The sequence below is a fragment of the Drosophila virilis genome, chromosome 5 (genome assembly GCF_030788295.1).
Source record: "Drosophila virilis strain 15010-1051.87 chromosome 5, Dvir_AGI_RSII-ME, whole genome shotgun sequence".
In the NCBI taxonomy this organism is placed as follows: Eukaryota; Metazoa; Arthropoda; class Insecta; order Diptera; family Drosophilidae; genus Drosophila; species Drosophila virilis.
The window spans coordinates 11,854,611-11,874,964 of NC_091547.1; the positions used below are offsets into that span (position 1 = coordinate 11,854,611).

Consider the following 20,354-nt stretch of genomic DNA (forward strand, 5'->3'; position numbering starts at 1 on the left):
CGAGCCAGAGGGGGCGTGGCCGACTGCACCATTTGAGCCCCCAACCAGCCAAATCCGATTTGCAGCAAGCTTCACGAATGGGTCCAGTGAACTGGCAGCAGCAGCTCAAGTGCCATCGAGGGTGGGTGGTGCGGTGCGCCTTGAGGGAGTAGCAGCTGTTAAGCTGCGAGTATATCAAATTTCACTTAAACCCGTGCTGTGCAGTTGTTTATAAAGCAATTTGGAAAACAACAGCGAATGGCAGACAGCACAGGCTAGAGATGATCGCGTGCCAAGCAGCTATATGTTCAGATTGTCCGCGTATTATATCATAACTTTCACATAAGCATTGTATCAGGATTCATAGAAAAAAACATATTTTGCACACTTTTAACAATGAAAGTGAGCTAAAAGTAGGGTATTGTTGTATGCAGAAGTAAGCATCTTTCCATAAGGTATAAATATTCTTGGTCAGCATCAATTGCTGAATCGCTCCGTTTGTCCGTCCTGCCGTCCGTCCCTTCTTCTGCCCTTTAGTAAGAATGCGTCGGTCTCAGAGCTAATGTAAGTTAGAGACTTGAAATATATGACTTCGTAGTGCCAGCAATCGAGCAATCGATAAGAATCGGTATCGAGGCATGAATAGCTAGAGTCATATATCTCTCTGTATATACATCTGCCCGTACACGCGTCAATCTGGTATCAATCAATTAATCACTTTTGAAAGGTGTATTTTCCTAGTACACGAAAAGATCAAGTTTCTTTAAATATCGATATCGCATTCCGTTGGCAGTAAATCTTTGTAAATCGATCTTTGTTATCGATGACCTGTTTTGAGCTTGCCTGCGAGCATTAAAGTATAAAGACATATAGTATAAACAGATTCAGAATATTCCACTTTCGGAATGGGAGATACTTCTCAAAAACTTTAGAAAACACACAGTTTTGGGCCTTGGATGGGAAACTGATGTCCTTTCATTTGATTTCATATAGATCAGAGAATAATCACCAAAGTTATTCAGTTACCCAAGAGTTAAAAATGCTTGTGCAGCAACCTCAAGGTTGGGTTCAGGGCATCGGAATCTCCCGACTAGAGCACTCTTCCTTTTTATTTTCATAATTTTTTAAAGTTTTCTGTTGCATGCCATTAAAAGTCGTGACACGTCGATCGCTAACTCACGGGCACATCGCAAAGCTCTACTAAATGTGCTCAACTACAAGTGAATGAAAGAAGCAATCAATTAGCTAAGCAAACTAAATAGCTAGTTAATTAATGGGCGCCCGGCCGACAAATTGAAATAGTTTACTCACCGATCTGGCGCCCGAGGTGATGCGTGCGCTTTGGGAGCGAGTGGCGGGCCGGCGGCGTCTGTAGCCGGGCGTGCCGCCCTCGGGCGTGGCACTGCCCGAGGGCATATTCTGGATGACCGTCTCGATGCTGCCCCCCGTGGCACAGATCGAGGCGCTGCGCGTCTTCTTCTGCATGCGATGATGCATGGGCGAAATGTCGTCCACCATTTTGCCAGGACTTGCGACTGAATGTGGCTTATGACTGTGGTGCTTCTTGTGGTTGTTGTTGTTGTTGTTGTTGTTGTTATGGTGGTGTTTCGTATACTTAAGAAGTGGGTGCACAATGCATTTGGTGCTCTTGTTGCTGCTGTTGTTGTGATGATTGCACTTGCGAGTGCATAATTCGCATTAACTGCAAATAAACAAATAGAGAAGCGAGCAAAGAATGTGAAAAATGAAAGAAACCAAATAACATTCAAAATCAAAATATTTTCATATATTCGCATGGCCGTGTTTTATAAATAAAACCAACCGAATGAAAGCAAAACTGAATCCAAAAAAAAAAAAAAATAGCTGACATAGCAAATTTGGCCAAGTGAAAAACTAAGTAAAATGTGTAACAACATGCAGCATAATTTGCTGGGTGATTTTTCATTTCACTTTTTATTTTGGCTTTAAACATAGATTTAGACGCGCGTCTCTTCTCTTTTCTTTTATTTCCCCACTCGAACATTATTTTTAGACCGTTTCACGCTTTTCATCTGTCCCACAAAACTGGGTCACAGTCCGCAGCAGCGCGTGGAAAATCACACATACGCCGGGTGGGGGGATGTGCAGGTTGGGCGGGTTGGTCAGCTGCATTATTTGGATACCGATGATGCATAACTAAAAACATTAAAAAAAAAACATTGCGGCTTATGCAACATGCACATCAGTAAAAATAAGCAGGCATTAAACTACATATAAAATTAATGGACATGCCATTAATATCTGTTGTCATAGGAGGCTCTCTTGTAAGATCTTAATTGGCTACAAATACTATTGAATAGCGAAATATAAAAACTAAGTTGAATGTTTATCAACAATAATAATGATAATATTTAATAATAATAATCATAATTGGGCATCTCTCTTAATTCTACTAAAATAATTCAATATGGAACAACAACTTCATACATAAATTGAAATCAAAATAAATGGAGACATAAATTGCATAGATTTTAATAGTATTTGAACCGCTGAAATATTGTTGCTGGTTCGATTTGAAGACAAAGCAAATCCGTACATAAAGTGCATAGATTTAAATGCGATTTGAACCGGCTAAAGACAGCTTGTTGGTTCGACTTGAAATTGAAGAAAGTGCTCAAAAAGATTAGCTACAAACTTGTCCGTGATTTATATTGAGGGAAATCTGAATTGCATGCTCAATATTTCATTCAAAATTCCCTAAAATTAAATCAAAATCCCTTTAAATTATTAATGCCTTCACTCTAAGCATTTAAATTCTTGCTCTTCCAGTTAATATTCATTTCATATTGGGCTTTTACTAGGTAGACCAACACTTTTGATTTGCTAATCGAGCTTCCACACTGTAGTCCAAGCACTTGAGAACTCAATACACAAGCACACCATCTGATGTGTGTGTGTGTGAGTGTGTGTGCTTTCATGTGGTTGGTTGCGAGTGTTTTGAGTGTGTCTGTTGTTTAATCATGTAGGTTTTCTTTATTTTTTCTTGCTAAAAATAGATATTTCTTTGGATATGTTTGGCTTTCCTTTGCTCTAGGTGTTGTTTTTCTTGCATCATCGCCGTGCCTCGAATGAACGGAACTTTCTCGTTGCTCTAAACATTTCACAATTAATGTTGTAAATAAAAGAAAAAAGAAAGCGAAGCTAAGAAATTGCCTTTTTATCGAGGGCGCGTTGATCTGGAATGCATCAATTGCAACCAGGCAGCAGCTACAACAACCTGATGCAGCTTTGCGGTGCAAACTAATCTTGTGCCAAGAAGTTCCGAGCACTTCTCAAAGTCCTGCAGCTTAATTGGCACTAATTGCCATTTGCAGGCCCAAAGTGGCTGAGATGAAATCCATTTCTTGGCCAGCTTTAAGGCAATTACCCAGGCCTAAAACTGAAATACAACCAAATTGAATTTATTAGTATACCCTGGAGGGATTTAATACACAGGCACAATGGCGCCGGGGCATGTTGTTGTTGATGCCCTCAAGTCCTGCGCATCAGCAATCAAAATATATCTGTAATCTGTTTAGGCTCGCACTACTTAGATATGCATCATAAGCTGCCGGCACTGTATCCTTGTTAGCCATCGCTCTCGTCTCTGTCCCGCCCTGCCTGCACCTGCCCTGCGGACCGGGCCTGGTGCCTGCATAATCGAATTACGCTTCAAAGTCGTTCGGCCCCCAGGACCCATGGACACCACCAGGCGCCGCATGCCCATCCACTGCTTGTCTCTCTGCCGAGTGCAATTTGGGGCATGACCAGCTGCTGCAAGGCGCTGCCAACCAAAGCTGTCGCGGGCAAACAGTTTAACGAGCTGACAGCTTCAGAAGCTGTTCATTTCCCGACCGAGGGTTGCACACATTTTGTTCTTGTTTTTTCAATATGTCATTGTATGAATATATATACCAATAAAGAAGAAGCTATACTTCCACGCTTTCTCAAGCTCATATATTTAAAGACGTAGACGAGTATCTACATGCTAGCTCGTAGAGTCCGTCTGCAATGCTGTGAAAGCTGAGACTTATCGATTTTGTCTAGATCGACCTTGCCTCGATTTGGAATATATATATATATATATATACATTATGGGCCCCTTCCACCTGTAATACACAGACTCCTTGAAGATGTTGCCATCCACCTTTGGCTGAACTTCTTGGGGACACAACGCAAAGTCAAGGACCTGGCTGCTTTTGCTGCCTTTGTTTCTTCTGCTTTTTTGTTTTCTGTTTCTTGCAACGTTTTGTAGTAATAAACTTTTTTGAATGATTAAAACGTTAATTATTAAAAGAGCGCGTTTATTTGCGCTGACTTTCCGCCAGCTGGCAGCACTTGGAGGCGGCCAAGAAGCCACTGTGAAGCTGCTCAGCATAAGCAGCAGCTCGGAACACATAGCGAACATACACACACAGGCACACACAATACACAAAGGCCAAGTGGGTAAATAATGCAGAAAAAGTTCATGCCTGGCCCACGCTGCGTATACTTAATACAATACAAAGTGAACCCTTTAAACTTGTCCCAAGACTTGGGGCCGGCACGATAAGGGCAAGCAGGCGAAAAAGGTATATATTCTCGAGGCGTTGTCATTGTTGTGACTTCACGCTTGATTTGCCACGTACCGAAAATCCACATAAACGAGAAACCAGCGATGCATCGCCAGCAAAAGGGATACTATGAAGCTCGGAACCTGGGCCAGCAGCTGAAGCCACTCGCTCGTGCATAAAGCTGTTGCAGATGAAGTCTTGTTTGCATTCGAATCATGCCACAGGCCCAGCAACGACAGCAGGGTCGCCAGCTAGATAAAGGGGGCGGGCCTGAGCCCGCCTCTAATTGCCCGACAATGTCCGCTGACTAGCCTTGATTGGCCTCGACAGACGCTGCATGTGTGTACACGTGTGTGTACGTGTGTGTGTACGTGTGTGTGTGTGTGTGTGTGTGTGTGTGTGTTGGGGAGGTTGGGAGGTTTTCGGCCTTGCCTTTGGCACACAATTGGGGCTTTTATGATGCCACATGGTGCGTTTTCGGCTTGTTATGAAACTTTATTTTTTTGGGCACAATTTTTATCTAAAACAAAACTCAACAACAGACACAAAAATTGTGGCGGTCTATTAACATAAATTTGATGCCAACTCAAATATTTGGCCACATATTGGTTAATCAGCGCACCTAACAGAGGGGTGAGGGAGAGGGGGGGGGGGGGGGGGGCAACAGCCCATTGAAGCGGCAGCTGCCACCACATCCACATCGATGCACACTCATGCATATGCTGACAGCTGGGCCTGGTTCCCAGCAACTCAACGCTATCAGCAACACACACTGATACACACACACACACGCAACAAAGTGCGTGGGGGATTTTTTTTTATCATTGAGATAAACCTGACAAAAGCCGATAAGTGCCGCACGATATCGTGTGGTCTTCTCATGCCAAATGACGTGCTGCAGACAAACAGCGTGTTTTCCGTGAGGCATGAGCTGAGCCTGCGACACCTGTCATCTGCTGTCCTTCTACTAAATGGAGAAACAAGGCACAACAAGTCAAACGAAAATGAAAAGCTAGACTAAGGCTATGGTGTCAAGCTCTTAAGAGCCAGACATGCTTTGCATAGAAGCTAACTCCTGACGTTGGCGCTCGAGCGGGGACAATATTTTTGCTTAGTGGCGACAGTATCTATTAATATTAGTAGCATTAGAAGAAATATGATTGCTATAGGAAAACTTTGCTTAAACAATATATAGGTGCATATGCATGTTATACAGAGCTTTACAGTTTTTTAGAGTACAGTTTGGTTAACATAAGTGCAAGCTGTTAATATTTAACAGACTTTTTGCATTGACGCCCGAGCAACGACCTTTCTTTTCTGAAATAGAACAGCTTGACTAATAGATTTAGAAAAGCTTCGAACGCTAAAGGGAAACTTGGCTTGAGTAGCATTTAAGTAGTAGTATATAAAGGAAATACGCAAGCTTAAAGCCTTTCAAAGTACAGTTTCGTGAAGCATGCTGTTAAGATTTAACAGACTTGCAAATGGCGCCCGAACAGGGACTATCTGTTAAATGTCTAGCACATATAAAAGAAGCATGTATAACATGCTTTGATTTACAATTATTTTACGATAAATAGCTGCCAGGCTTTTCACTCATGATTGGCGCAGCACTTTAGAGTTGGGCCTTTGTTTAAAACAACTTCAATTAACTGAGAGTGCATGTTATTTTCTTAATATGCTAGCCTTACCATGTCAACGAGATACGTATGTGTATATATATTGAACATCCTTAGCTCAAGGGATTCTCTCGCTCCGCACAGGACTCTGCTGTTGCGTGTGCTGCGAACAACTTAGTTCAATGTTCTTCTGCCTGAACTATTGCTGTTGTTGAGGGGCGTGTGTCGTTTGTTTTCATGGCCACGCATACATTCACACACACACACACACACACACACCTGTACGCACACGCACCTGTTGCATGCAGGCGATAAAATTAATTTCAATGGCCAGAGAGAAAAAGGGGGCACAACGAAGACTCGCGCGCACACAGAAACAAACTCGCACATTTAGCAGGCAACATGTGGCATTGTTACAAAGGTCAGAACGTTGTTCAGATGCCTTTTCCGGCAAACCCCCCTGCCCCTACCCCTACTTCCTCCAACCCTTCGCTTAACGAACCTTCGCAGCGCCTTTTGTTGTGTCTCTTGTATATGCTGTCAGTGCTTGTAGTTTTTTGTTGTAGCTCTTGTTGTGGGCTTTTCAATGATATTTTTGTGCTTTAACATGCTTATTAACATTAGCATTAACATTATCGTTAGAGCTCTTCGTTAGCGGTTTGTTGCGAGCAGCTGCGGCAGGAAAAACAAATTTTATTACTCATACGCCGCGTAGCCAGCCGGCCACAAGTTGTTTTTTTGTTTGTGTCATCAACATTAAATTGACGCTTGCTGTGATTTTTTTTCGCCTCAACGAATTTTGTTGTTGCCCAAATAAATTTCCATGCATTTAGTTTTGACAAGCCGCGCGGCGTGCGAGAATCTGTATAAGTACAAATGAAAATATTTAGAAAAAAAGCAAAAACAACAACAACTGAAGCTGAATGGCACGCGGCATATATACATAAATATTCTCGTTTATATATATATATAAATATATAGAATTGGGCGACTATTCGTTGATCTTTTGTGACATAATCACACATGTTTCGATTCGCAAGAGCTGACTTCTCAAGCCAGCGGTCAAAAAGAGCATCAGCCAAACGCTGGAAGCGTGCAGAACTTTGGGGAAATTTGTTTGGTTCATAATGCCAGCATGTGGGCGTGTATTTCGTCTGCGCATTGAGTCATATTATACAAGTATATAGCTATAAATAAAAGCTCTATTGATAACAGGGAAATACCAGACGCTTAATGGGACAACAGCTTGTTTTCTCTTCTGAGTTTTTGATCGCGGACAGTGCAGATATCTACAAGAAGCCAAGCTAGTTTTACTGTGCCTCTAACATATGAATATATACAGCTTCTATAAAACTAATTGACCGATAAATTCTGTATAATATTAATAGTATTACAGGGTATTCTTGTAGGGCATTGACAACTCAAAGCCAACTGTTTTTGTTTGCTTGCAACACGTCTGAGGTATTTAAGCACACGGTAAATAACTAAGTGGTTTTATTTTGCAGAAATTCAAGCTCAAGCTGCACACAAATTTGCCCATTCAAATTAGAAAGTGCTTAATTTTGATTAAATTAAGCCAACGTAGACTGGAGCATAGCTCGGGTTTCTTGCGGCTTTATTCAGTTACAGAAATGTTCGATAAATCGATGCGGCCAAAGGAGCCAGGCAAATGACGGGGCTAAATGTTATTTTTGTCAAAGATTTTCCAAAACGTTGCACAAATCGACGAGCCACAAAGCGACAACAACAACAACAACGACAACCAGCTCGTTGGGGCGCAAATTGGCGTCTGCTTAGTTTAAAGTTAACGTCTTTTATGTTGATTATGACACATGTAGGTAAATCCCCCCCCTCTCTCGCCTTGGAGTCCTGGTTGTGCATATTTTAAGGCGTCTTCTCTGAGGCACTCGCAAAAACTGTCGACAGGACTTGTGTGGGGCTCAGTTTTATTTTCAATTTGGCTGCTGAGTGCCGGCGGGCGCAGATGTTTACACAAAAATTCACTTTATTTAGTTTTTGACAGCACCCTCCTCTCCCCCGCCCTCCTCTCCCCCGCCTTCTCTCCCTGAATGCCAGGCGATCAGCCTCGAAACGCATATCCTTTGTGAAATCTGTGTTAATGTGCGTATGTCATAATTAACTTGAGCACAAAATAAATTGGAAATTTTTCTGCGAGCCAAGTTTATTGCCCCCTAATTGTGTGCGTGTGTGTGTGTGTGTGTGTGTGTGTCTGACAGGCTGTGTTTACGAGTGTGTTTATCTAACTTCCTCGCATACAAGCATATTCCCCGGCTTTGTCGAGCATATGTTAAGAGTCCTTCGCTGCGTTTGACTTCACACACTTGGCAGACTTTCGTCTCTGTGTGTGTGTGTATGCGTGTGTGTACACACACTCGCCTTGTATTTGCTTGCTTTGTGCGCTCCTCAGCACCTTCAGTTATTTTATGCATTCAGTATTTTTCCAGCTTGTGAATTTAATCATCATTTCATTTACCAGAATCGATCAATTTTGTCTCTTTTAATATCTATTTATTCATTGTATACAAACTTATTTATTGGTAAGCTCTGTAATCGCCCTTCTATGCGATTTTCATCAGTTGAAGTGTTTATTGTAATAGTTATTTTAGCTTATTGTCAATTAAGTTTGAAGAATTGATATTATGCTACATATTACAATTTGTATAAATCATTTTTCGCTTATTTTCTTTCCCTCTCTTTCTCTTTTGCCAACCCCTTCCTTCTATCGATTGCGCCTTTCTATGCGATTTTCAATAACATTCGAATAACATTGATTTATATTTTATTTTCTTATTTTCTGCAGCTCTTGATAGGCACAGAAGAGGCAAACAATCGATTAAGATGCCTCAGGAAACAGCAAAGTTAAAGCGCAAGTCTAGACGGAGTTGGAGCGATGGCTTACATGTTGATTTCGCGGGGTAAGTACCGCCCGACCGGGCTACAGGTCATCTGCTAGTCGACTCTCACACTTTTCAATTAAACAAATCCCTAAATTCCTTTGGACTGTATCCGTCGTGGTCTAGCCTTGATTTCCTTTGATCTTTTGATTGTATTGTGAGAGGCGCTGAAAATTCCACTTAAAAGGACCTCGCATATGTTTTCCAATTGCCATTCCTGAGCAGGGCTGACTGTCCGTTGAAATGGTTTATCGATTAAAGGGATTAGTTGTTGTCCGTTGTTTGTGAAGCGCCTTTTGCACAGTTTTTTACTATGATCAACCGCTAAGCCTCGTGGGAACCGGCAACCCGCTCCAATTATGCGCTGCGCAGCTCAGCTAAGACTGAGCCTTAGGACTAATGGGGAAAAATGGGGAAAAGCCCAAAGCAATGCGCAGCGACCATTAGGCGCCTCTGAAAATTATACAAAAAAAAAGAAACATGGCAAATGGCCAGACAGTTGAGCTGCGTAAATAAATGCATGTCGGACCATATACTATATCTTATTTATTTTTCCTTTTACGACAATGTATTCATATAGGAAAGTGCAGCACATTGGTAATCTATCTGTGTGTGTGTGTGTGTGTGTGTGTGTGGCAACGATTTTTGCATGTTTGCTTTGGACATTTACAATGCTGCGAACAAAATGTCCTGCCAAGTGTCCTGTCGCATCCTTGCCTGCCGCGGTTGTCTAAACATTTGGTTAGTTTTTCCCCATTTCGTTTCTTTTTTTTTTGAGAAACTGTGCAGCGGAAATTGTTGTAAGTCTACGCCTCAGTCACGTTTCTTGCCACGTCGAGGGCTTGCCACTTGAAGCACACACACATACGCACACAGCTCACACCCATCAGACACACACACACATACACATGCACACAGGGCAAACATAGTTCAAAGTGAAGCTACGGAACTTGTCATACACGAAATGTGGCCACGCCCAGGCAGGGGGCACTATGGAGTCCTGGGGAGTTTTACGAAGGGAAAGCGGTCTAAGAGGGGTTGGTAGAGGTGAGGGGGGCGGGGGGTTGAGCAGGACATACAGGCGTCTGGCAGGCAGTGTCAACTACAATGACAATAATAAACGAGAAAAAACGTGTCATTCTAAAGTCCTTCCAGCTACGAGATACTCTTTTAAAGGTGGAAGCTGAATATATTCCACAATCTGATTTGTGTCGGAATCTAAGGCAGTTCCTTTAAAACTGTAACTTTACAACTTTTGGACCTGGGTTTTTTAGCCTTATAAGATCACAATCAAGGTCAACCCAAAGCCTGAAGTGGCTTTTCACATGCGCTCAAATTTATTGTTTATATGCCCAGATTTAAGTCCCTCTCTGCAGATCCTTCGTTTCGTTCGTATGGACAGACAGAATAGCTAATACGCCCCATATTCAAGTTGAAAACAGAGTATGAAAAGCACTTTTGAAGGCGGTTGCTGCATTTCGGCAAACACAAACAATGCCGCGAACCAGTCGGCAGAGCCAGCTCTCCAGCTCTGAAGCTCGCAGAGACCATAACAAACCCAGCTCATGCTCATCCTCGCTCTGTCTGTCTCCCCTTCTCTGACAGTGGCATGTGGCAAGTGGTAAGTGCGTTAGCAGCAGCAGCAGCAGTGGCTTTTACTGGGCCCTCAACTCGTCTGCCTGCAACTACAACATGTGGCAACAGCCGATACCGGGTACTAAACCTTTTGGCCAGACTTAAGCGTTTTGTACCTGGTGGTGCTGCTGCTGCTGTTGCTGCCGCTGTTTTGTGGCAGCTTTTAATTGAATTTACAATTTTTGGACGAGGCGCTGAAGCGTGCCCAAAGGCCCAAGCGTAAAATGAAATTTAATTTTGCGCTGAGAATTTCTTTTGGCTTCAGCTAAAGCTGTTTCTGTTTCTGTGGAGCGGGGGCCATGCAAATGGAATTAGTTCGGCAAATTTGATTAGACATAAAAGCAATGCAACTCCACACAACGCACTCGGTTCGCCTCGACTCGGCTCGGGGTTGGGGGCTAGTGTGTGGGCGTGGCTGTGACTGCGGCCAGGTCCGAGTCGCGTGCCAATCGCCATTTTAGTTTAATTGGCAAACAGCCCGCAAAGCAATTGCCAAAGCGAATGTGCCTCAAATGACGCAGTGCAGCAGTTCGTTCGACTTTATCCTATTGTTGTTGTCGTTGTTGTTGTTGTTGTGATTGGATTTTGTAATTGTGGTGTCAACGTGCGGCAATCCGAGCGGTTGACTGACTGACTTTGATTATGCCCGAGCGCACTTCCCCGGGGATTTGTTTGTTTTATTTGCCATGCAAGTTGCCCGAGGTTCTTATTTTTTATTCTGTTTAATGGTAGATTTCAGCTAGAAAATTAGTGTGAAAAAAACACTTTTCGATCGAACTAGATAGCTCGAAATATAATTAACATTAAATCGAAGCAGTTAAAATCATCATGTCTGTGCTCAAATGCAGCTGTTGAGTTCGTTTTATGTAATATAACAGCTTTAAATGAGCATCTTGAGCATTTTACATAACAGACCACTTAACAGCAGCTGATAACATTATTTATATGTTAACTACAAGATGAGATCTCATGCTGTTAGCCGTTTAACATATCACTTAACAGGACTAACTGTCTGCTGTTTGGGAGAAGAATATCGTTATGATCCTTTAACAGTCAACAGCACGTGCTGTTATTAACATGCTCCGCTTAACAGTGCTCACAGCTAGTATCATAGCAGCTTCTAAAAATGAAGCCAAAGCATTCCTTAAGGTTATTCGTGGACAACTGCCATTTCTGTTACTTCTACTACTTAGCAGCATTTGGCACTGTTAGGTCGACTGCAGTCAGAGGCACATAACAGTCTTTGCTATAAGAGGGCTTTATTATTAAACATTAACATGTTAAGAATCAGGCAGATAATGGCGTTTAAAGCTGTTAACACATAAATCTTAAAGCTGAAGCAGAGACTTTAAAAGCTGTTAAATGCCATTAGCTTGGGTTTTTATAACATAATAGACACATTAATCACTTAGCAGCAGTTAATAACATTTGTTTTAACAGTACAAGATGGGAACACAAAAAGGAATTTAACACTAATAGAATAACCTGCAGAAGGAGTTAAGTTTTCATTACAGCGAGCCTTAACATGATGTTAAACAAATTTAACATGCCATTATTGTAACTAGGATTATGTAAATATAAACTATTACGGGGCTGCCTTTACTGATGATGCACAAATCCAATTGAAATCCCCCAGCACAATCTATAAAACGACTTGAATTTGTTGGCCCTAAAATTTCTTACGCCTCAACACTTCGGTATGTTTGACTAGCCTCAACCTGTGAGTTATGTTATTTTTTTCTTTTTGAGTTTTTCCTTTTTGGCTTTAAAAATGTATTAAAATTGATTGCAATTGAGGCAGTTTCTGTTGCCTTTGGAGCTGTCAAGTGGTTTATGGCACCCGAAGGAATGCGAAATGTGTTTTACAACAGAAATAATCATTGCAAAATGTATTTATTTACTTGGCAATCGGTGCTCGGCCGGGGCGTAAAACAAACGACGGCAACTGGGTCGCTTCAAAGAGTGCAATAAACTGGCCTGTCAATGTCCTGGAATATTTAATGCCAGCCCGTCCCCGACCCCTACGACAGGCCGCGCCGGTCCGCAGCGACGTCTTGATAAGTTACCCAAAGGGGCGGCCAACGTTGCGTATGAGCGATTTTTGTTCCCTCATTTATTGGTTGAATTTTTCGCTTCCCTTTTTTACGAGTGCGTACGAAATAATGCATGCAAGGACTCGGGCGCCTGATTATCCCAAATCATCAGCAAGTGTATTTGGCCGGAAAACAGTTTAAGCGCCGGATAACCAGCCGAGGGAAAAGCGTTCAAAAGCAAACAAATCAAAGAACAAAAAAAAATCGCTTTAACCATGTAAACAAAATGCGGAAAAAGCCCGCAAGGAGCATAAAAAAAAAAAAACAATTTTTGTGGGCGACATTTTGTTAAGTTATTTAATTAAGCAAAAAAAAAACCAACCTGTTTTTCAGGCCCCCCTCGTCTAGGGGCTGGCGGGGATTTCGGGCTGCCTCACTAAATAAACGTGGCCGTTTCTTGGTCAATATCCATGGAAAATAAAATCAACAACAACAACAATAAAAAAAAAAGAAAGGCAAGTTAATGTGCTCGCGGGGCCGGTTAATATGCGGCTTTATGTATTTGATCGATAAATTGTATCAGCATACACACACACACACACTCGCACACACCGAAACACTTGGCTTGTATACAGAAATTTATGCACTTTTTGTATTTTGATTTATATTTAGCAAAATTTTGCGCGCTGATTTTTCCACTCAAACATCCAAATTAATCAAAATTACACTCAACATATGTATGTGAATAACTGTTTTGGAGCTTTTTTCGCAACTTTATTTTCAGTATTTTTTTTTTTTTAAGTTGTTTTCGAGTGAGATTCAAATATTGTGTTTTTCGTACCGTTTGGCGCGAAAAGTGAATGTCCCGTTTGAATGTTCCGAATTGCGCGTTCGCGTCCGTTTCGTGCAAGCGCCGTCGTGCGTTTGAGCTGAGTTGCCTGTCGCCTTCGCAGTTGTTCGCAACATGTTCGAACTGGATGTTTGATGACGACACAAACACAAACACACCAAAATAAAAGCTCTCTGTGCATTTGGCGCTCGTGCACGTCATCGTTAAAAGCCAAAGCTTTTGTTGCGCTGTGTTTGCCTTTGCTCTTTGGCATTATTATTATTGCTTTGTTTGTCTTGCCGCTATTTGGCTATTGCTTTGTTAGTGCTGCCGCTGAAGCTGCCTCTGCTGACGCTGCAGTCGCCGCTATTATTGCGGCCGCTGTTGTTGTTGCTTTTGCTGTTAGTTGTGCTGTTGTTGCTGCTGTTACTTATGCTGTTGTTATAGTTTCTGCTGACGTCGCTGCTGGCTCTGTTAAATTTATTGTTGCTGCAGTTGTTGTTGCTGTTGCTGTTTTTGTTGTTGTTGTTGCCTTTTGTCTGCCCCGACGACTGCAACTTTTACAGCTGCTCCGACATTTGCCGTTATACCATGTGCAGCTTTGTTGCTTCTATTTTCATTTTGATTTTCCTTTCTATTGCTTTTAGCCTTTGCGCTGGCCTGCTTATGAGCCAAAAAACGCTGACAGGCATTTATTATTTATTTATTTTTATATGTTCGCATTCTTTTCACATTTTATTAGCTGCTGCGCTCTGCTCTCTGTCGCTGGGATTAACCGTTGCTCATATCGTTTCACTCCTTTTGATATCTGTGATAGGCGTGTGTGTGCGTGTGTGTGTGTGTGTGTGTGTGTGTGTGTGAGTGCGTGTTTATAAATTTAGATTCTGGGCATAAATGTGTCAACATTTGTACTTTGTACCTGTGAATGTGAATGTGCATTCATTTATGGCGCATTACTCATACGCCGGGTTATCAGCTGACCCCGATTTATAGGTTATGTGCATATTCTTTTTTATTATACTACAAGTTTAGTACAAATTGCCCAAAGGGAACATTTTAATACACTGCAGGCACGCATGCATTAGACATTTGATGCATTTGCCTTTTCTGTATAATTGACTAGGCTTGCATACTATCAGAATAATAGTTTAACATTTTTCACATTTATTGTTTCATATTTAAAATGATTATAAACTAAAATTATATATGTACATATATTATTGTATTTTATTAAGAATGAGCATACTAACTGCAGCAATACCCTATTTTTTTTTTTTAATATTTTGAATGATCATAATTGAAATATATTAAATGGTATGTTTAGAATCTGCCTTCTAAATACCCTTGATTTTATATAAATGATATATTATCAGTCAATTTATATAAACATTTAATGGCAAGTGCAATTTGCCTTTGCAACGTCAATTCGCTTAAGATAATTAATACAATCAAATAATAATTAATGAAAATTTCAAAAGCTTCGAAATCATGTCAAACACATTTTGTATTGCTTTCCTTTATTTATGGCGTTTGAGACTAAACTTTTTGTGGTTTCGTTTGCCAACAAATTGTAGTTTAAATAGCCCCAAGAAATAAACTCATTTGCCAAATGCAGCAGACGGCGGCGAATCAGCAAATCCCGATGTCATCTTGATTAATCACAGCAAAAGGTTTCGTTACGTATACGCCGCGTCGTTCGCTTTGAAAACATGCAACAATATGTCAAATTGTATTATGATTGAGCGTGCCACGGGCTGTGGCGTGTAAACAAATCAAAACCAAAACCAAGCTAAGCTAAGCTAGGCTGGCAGGCGAAGCAGCTCTCGACAATAAGTCAAACGCTGTCAAGAGGTTCGCCCGGGCAGGGGTCGAGTCCCTACTCGACGGGGCGCCCGAGCAGGGACGTGTGAAAATGGCTGGCCGCATATCTTATCAAAGCGTTTGTTATAGTTGTCTGTGTGCGTGTGTGTGTGTGTGTGTGTGTGTGTGTGTGGCACATTATCAAAGGCCATGATTTATTTATAGGGCCAGCTCAGGTGATGGCTCCGGCCAGACAGCAAACCTTTATGGGGCCCCGGTTATTGTTGTTCTTTGGTACGGAAAACTGGGAAAAGCTGTCGATTGATTTACTTGACCCACATGACAGACGGCACAGTTTTCCCGCTTAGTCGCTTTTCCTCCCTTGCCAAAATGCGATCAATATTTGGCAGATATGCGAAACAAATTAGCAAAGCCATTTTGTGGGGCAGTTGCCAAAGGACTCGAAGTGTTGACTACTTAACCTTTTTTTCTTCTTGTTTTTTTGTTTTTTTTTTTTCGCTGGCCATAAGCTGTTTAATTGTTGCCATTGGCCCGCTTGACTGGGCTTTCAATTTCAGCGCGCAAATTCATTAGGCGCAAATGAAATTTATGTAAATTTTTATAAACTTTTTAATTAAGCCAACTTGTGCTCGACTCTGAGCCGCCGCAAACAGCGAACAAGTTGCCCAAAATCCGAGCTCTTCTCTTAATCTATGCAAATGTAATACGCACCTGTTGGCGCTCTGTATCGAACCAGGCACCAGTCCCCGCCCCCGCCCGCTACCGCCCCCGTCCCAGTCTGTCTCTCTCGGAATTAATTGAAAGCCAGGTGGAAAGTCGCGGCTCACCGTCAACTTTAATGAGAAGGAGTGTGCTTGGAAAGGGTCGGAAAATGTCTGCACCTGAAAATGTGGCCAACTCGACGCAACTGTTTTTTGCGGTTTTTCCTCCCAGGGAGTGGGGTAGGGGCGACTGCCTTAGACGAATGTGTTTGCTTTTGTGTGGCGGCCTAATTGCAGCCGCAAGGCGTACGGCAAATATAATGACGAAAATTAAGGAAAATTGAGGAAATTATATACATGAAGCAGCAAAATATCTGTGAGCAGCCCCGCCAAGTGACATCATGAAGAAACAACAACAGATATTCATTGCTTACCACAAAGCCAACCAAATGAGGAATCTATTCATATATCAAAGGAAAACCCTCCATATATAAAAGTAGATCCGGAATTAATCTTATCTACCTTTTCTTTATGAAGCTGGAAAATTAATAATTTAAACACGAAACCTAACGAAAAAGCTGCTTAAAGCTTAAAATGCAATTTAGCGTAAACCAAAAGCTTTAGTTGCAGCTTTTAAGTTAATCTAGATACGCTTTCAGATGTTGGGCTTGTCCATGATAAAGCTTTACAAGCACATGAGAGCTTCAATTTTGGTTAATGAACTTTTAAATGGCAATAACGCTTTTTCAATTTTAAACGTTTAAAGCTCTGCTATGTTTCTTTTATTTGCTGTTCAGCTTGTCTGTGCCTGAAAGCTTCCATTAAGTATATTAGACTTTTAAAAATTAAATAGGCTTTCGGCAACTCTCAATTTGAAAAGCACATGAAAGCTTTATTTATTTGAGCAAACATTTTTAAAAAGGACTTTATAGCACATGCAAGCTTTAAGTGAGATTAAGTGAATGAGAGCAAGCAATTAAGCTTGTCTAAATCAAATAACTGGTTTTGTAAACAGCTTTAAGCTCTCTTCAATATATTGAGTTAATGCTTTAAAGAACTCTTAAAGCTCAAGCAACTTACTCAATGAAAGTAAGCTTTTAATTTTTTGCAATTTCTGATAGCTTTTCAAACTCTTTCGCCACACATCAAGCATCTTATACGTCATCGAGCACATCAACAGGTTGTCTGTCATAACGCATACCCTCCCCCCCCTCACTTTCCCCTCTTTACCCTTCCCCCTCTCCCTGTCTGTCACTTTCGATGCGATGTGAGATAGTCGCCGTAAAAGCCGCTGCGCTGATTGAATAAAAATTTGATTAAACGCACATTTGTTATGGGCCGCATAGCAGCTGCCTGTCAAGAGTTGACGGCAGGAGCCGCTCGAGAGCGGGTCCTGGGAATTGGGCGTGCAGCAGGCTCTGATCCTAGCAGCAGGAGGAGGCTCTGATCCTAGTCCCGACTGGTTGTCTGCCTCTGGCGGCATCTTTGCTGCCGTTTATTTTAATTGCCGGCATTAGGCGCCTGCTGATGGACCATAAAAACGCTGCGGGCTTGTGCGCAGGGGCGTGGCAAAGGGGCGGACACGCAGGACTATCAAAGCTTTGCGCTCGCTCTCCCATCCCCATATACATACATATATATAATATTTTTTGTTTGTTTTATGCCGCGCTTCATTTCCGTTTGCCTTTAAGCAGAGCTGTCTGTAGATGGGGAGGGGGGTTACGGCTTGAGGGGCGGTTGTTGCGGCTGTTAAATCGGTTTTTATGACGTATTCACAGTCAAAATTTTGCTGCCTTTTTGCGGTTGATAGATGGCACGTGAGTGTGCTGGAGTGTATGTGTGTGTGTGTGTGTGTCGATAATTTAACAGATTTATGCACCTTTCAGGCCAAGAGCAAGTCATTTAGGCAGTTTAAAAGCCACTGACTTAGTCCTGTGGCTTCTGCATTTTAAGATCCTTTAACGACATGCGCAGGAGTATGTAAAAACGACAAAAAGCATGTAAAAATGCATAATTGGAGTTTTATTACGCTGCCAATATGAATGGAAACCTCATAAATCGCTCAAGGAAGCTATTAACAGCACGCATTCAAAACTGTATCCACTCTTAGCATTGTAACAATGGCTCTTCAACTGTGCACGCAGCACAGCTGCTTTAAAAGGGCAAATGGTTTGCAGCACTGCTAAGCAGCTGGCGCCATCTGGCGGTTATAAAAACGGCCGTTACTGTTTAATGCATCAAGCAAAAGCGCCGTTGAAATTTGAATTTTATGGTAACAGTGTGTAATGGAAACGTGACTAAGCGATTATGTTTTAACAGTGGCTGCAACTTTTAATGAGCATAAAACCTTTTAATAACATACATAACGGCTTTTTCTTAACGTAAGCCCAACATGGTTGTAACAGGTACAGCCTTTATGTTAAATAACACCATAACATGCTTGCCAACAACGTTGGCATGACTACATGTTGCTGTGTACTCAACATACACAAGCAAGAGCACCCACACACACACGCGCTCACACCAGCACACTCACACACACACACACACAGAGAGCACTCAGCTAATTTCCAGGCACTCAGCCCAACGAAGACAAGATAACGACAGGTAAACACGCGCACAGCGGGCAACGAAGGGGCACACAGAGCAGAGAGCGCAAGAGCGGCGCTCATGACTTACGCTCTCGCGCAAGCAGTGCGAGTCGCGTCACAGGTAAAATTCAAAAGCGAACTCGCTGTAACGAACTTTTGTCGATCGTCGCTGGGTCGGCCAAGTGCGCAGGTGCAAGCGAGACGCGCAGCCTAACAGAAAGATCGAGAGCACAAGAGAGAGAGAGAGAGAGATGTCACCATGAGCGCACGGCGAAGCTGGAGTTCGAGAGAGCGGCCCAAAACTCAAGCCAATGCTGAATGGCGCGTCAGTTGTTCAGCGCATTTACCTGTCTGCGGACGTGTTTTTCCCAGCGAAGAAACTGTCGCAATTGCGTTCACTTGTATGCCTGTGTGCGGTCGCTCGCTCTCCAGAAGTGTGTCTGTGTGCGTGTATTTGTATATGTTATTCAATTAATTACAAAAGCAAAAAAGCCAGCAGTCGCTATGTGAATTTAATGAGCGTCCAGCAAAAGAATGCAAATAGCTGCGTGATAAAGCAAAAGTGAAGAAGTGCAACAAAAATAACAAAAGCAACAACAACAACAGCAACGGAATTCACAGCAGCGCAAGGTGCAGACAAGGTAAGCAAAAGTTGAGCGTCGCACTTGAAAGCAGCGCAGCACACACACACACACACACACACATATACAAAATTCGACAGCGAAAACATTTAATGAGCGTGGCTCGACGTCTGTATGTGTGTGAAAGAAATGCCTGGCAACAAAAACAACAACAACAACAACAACAACAACAACAGCAGCAGCGACAGCAACAAAATTGCACTTGAAAAACAAGAAGAGCAGCAATAGATAGAAGAAGCAGCAGCATACTGCCAGGCAAGCATAGAAAAATCAGTTTACAAAACGGTATAAACGTGATTCTCTTTCCGCACGCCATCGCCATCATTTGCCCACCTCTCGCTGCCGCTGCCTCTCGCGCTCCGTTCGCATTGTCTGTGTGAATTTTCTTGAGTGCTGGCTGCACTCTCGAGTGGGCAGCAGCTACAACAATTACAGCAACAGCAACAAGTTCGATGCGCATGTCGCCAATTGGCGCTGCAACTGTACAAAAACAAAAAAAAAAAAACAACAACACACACATGTATTTTTGGGCTGCTGCTGGTCGGTCAGCTACAGCTTCCAAGAGTGGAAGCCAAGCCCCAATAGCGCAAGAAATGAAGCGTGGCGCAGTCGCTGCGATCAGCCACACAACAACAACCAAAACGCAAATCTGGCGCAATTGAGCGCGAATGCCAAACCAGAAAAACAAGCAACAACAACGGCGACAATTCTCTGTTGCTGCTGTCTCTGCTGCTGCATAGATTGCCGGCCACTGGCTTCAAGTTACAGCAGCAGCAGCAGCAGCAGCAGCAACAACAACAATAACAACAAACTCTTAGGCTCCGCTTTCGTCGTCAGCGCCCGCGTCAACGTCAGCGTCAGCGTCTTTTCACTGAATGAGCCACATTCCGGTTTGGCGTCCACAATCCACAAAAGCATCCCCAAAACCCACACAAACAAATACAAACACTCGCACACACACACACACACACGCACGTACGCAGCTCCGACGGGCGACTGCGACGCAACAGCGCTCAAAA

General features: G+C 42.5%; 2 protein-coding genes across 4 annotated transcripts in view; one reads left to right on the plus strand and one right to left on the minus strand.

The window, feature by feature from the left end:
- The window catches only part of Rgk3 (Rad, Gem/Kir family member 3), a 32,359-nt gene extending 18,676 nt beyond the window's left edge, over positions 1-13,683 (minus strand). For both annotated transcript variants that reach the window (XM_015174492.3, XM_032436465.2), the window contains exons 1-2: positions 13,135-13,683; positions 1,291-1,681 (exon numbers count right to left, since the gene is read on the minus strand). In XM_015174492.3, coding sequence (XP_015029978.1) covers positions 1,291-1,497 — 207 coding nt within the window. In that variant the 5' untranslated portion in view covers positions 1,498-1,681; positions 13,135-13,683. The remainder of the gene's footprint in view (positions 1-1,290; positions 1,682-13,134) is intronic.
- ASPP (Ankyrin-repeat, SH3-domain, and Proline-rich-region containing Protein) overlaps positions 1-20,354 on the plus strand; it is a 78,080-nt gene that overhangs the window by 21,073 nt on the left and 36,653 nt on the right. Inside the window, exon 3 of one of the 2 annotated variants that reach the window (XM_032436464.2) lies at positions 8,991-9,105. The gene's annotated coding sequence lies outside the window, so the exon portion shown is untranslated. Of the gene's footprint in view, positions 1-8,990; positions 9,106-19,016; positions 19,336-20,354 lie in introns of those variants that run through there. The other variant, XM_032436463.2, reaches the window with a different exon arrangement.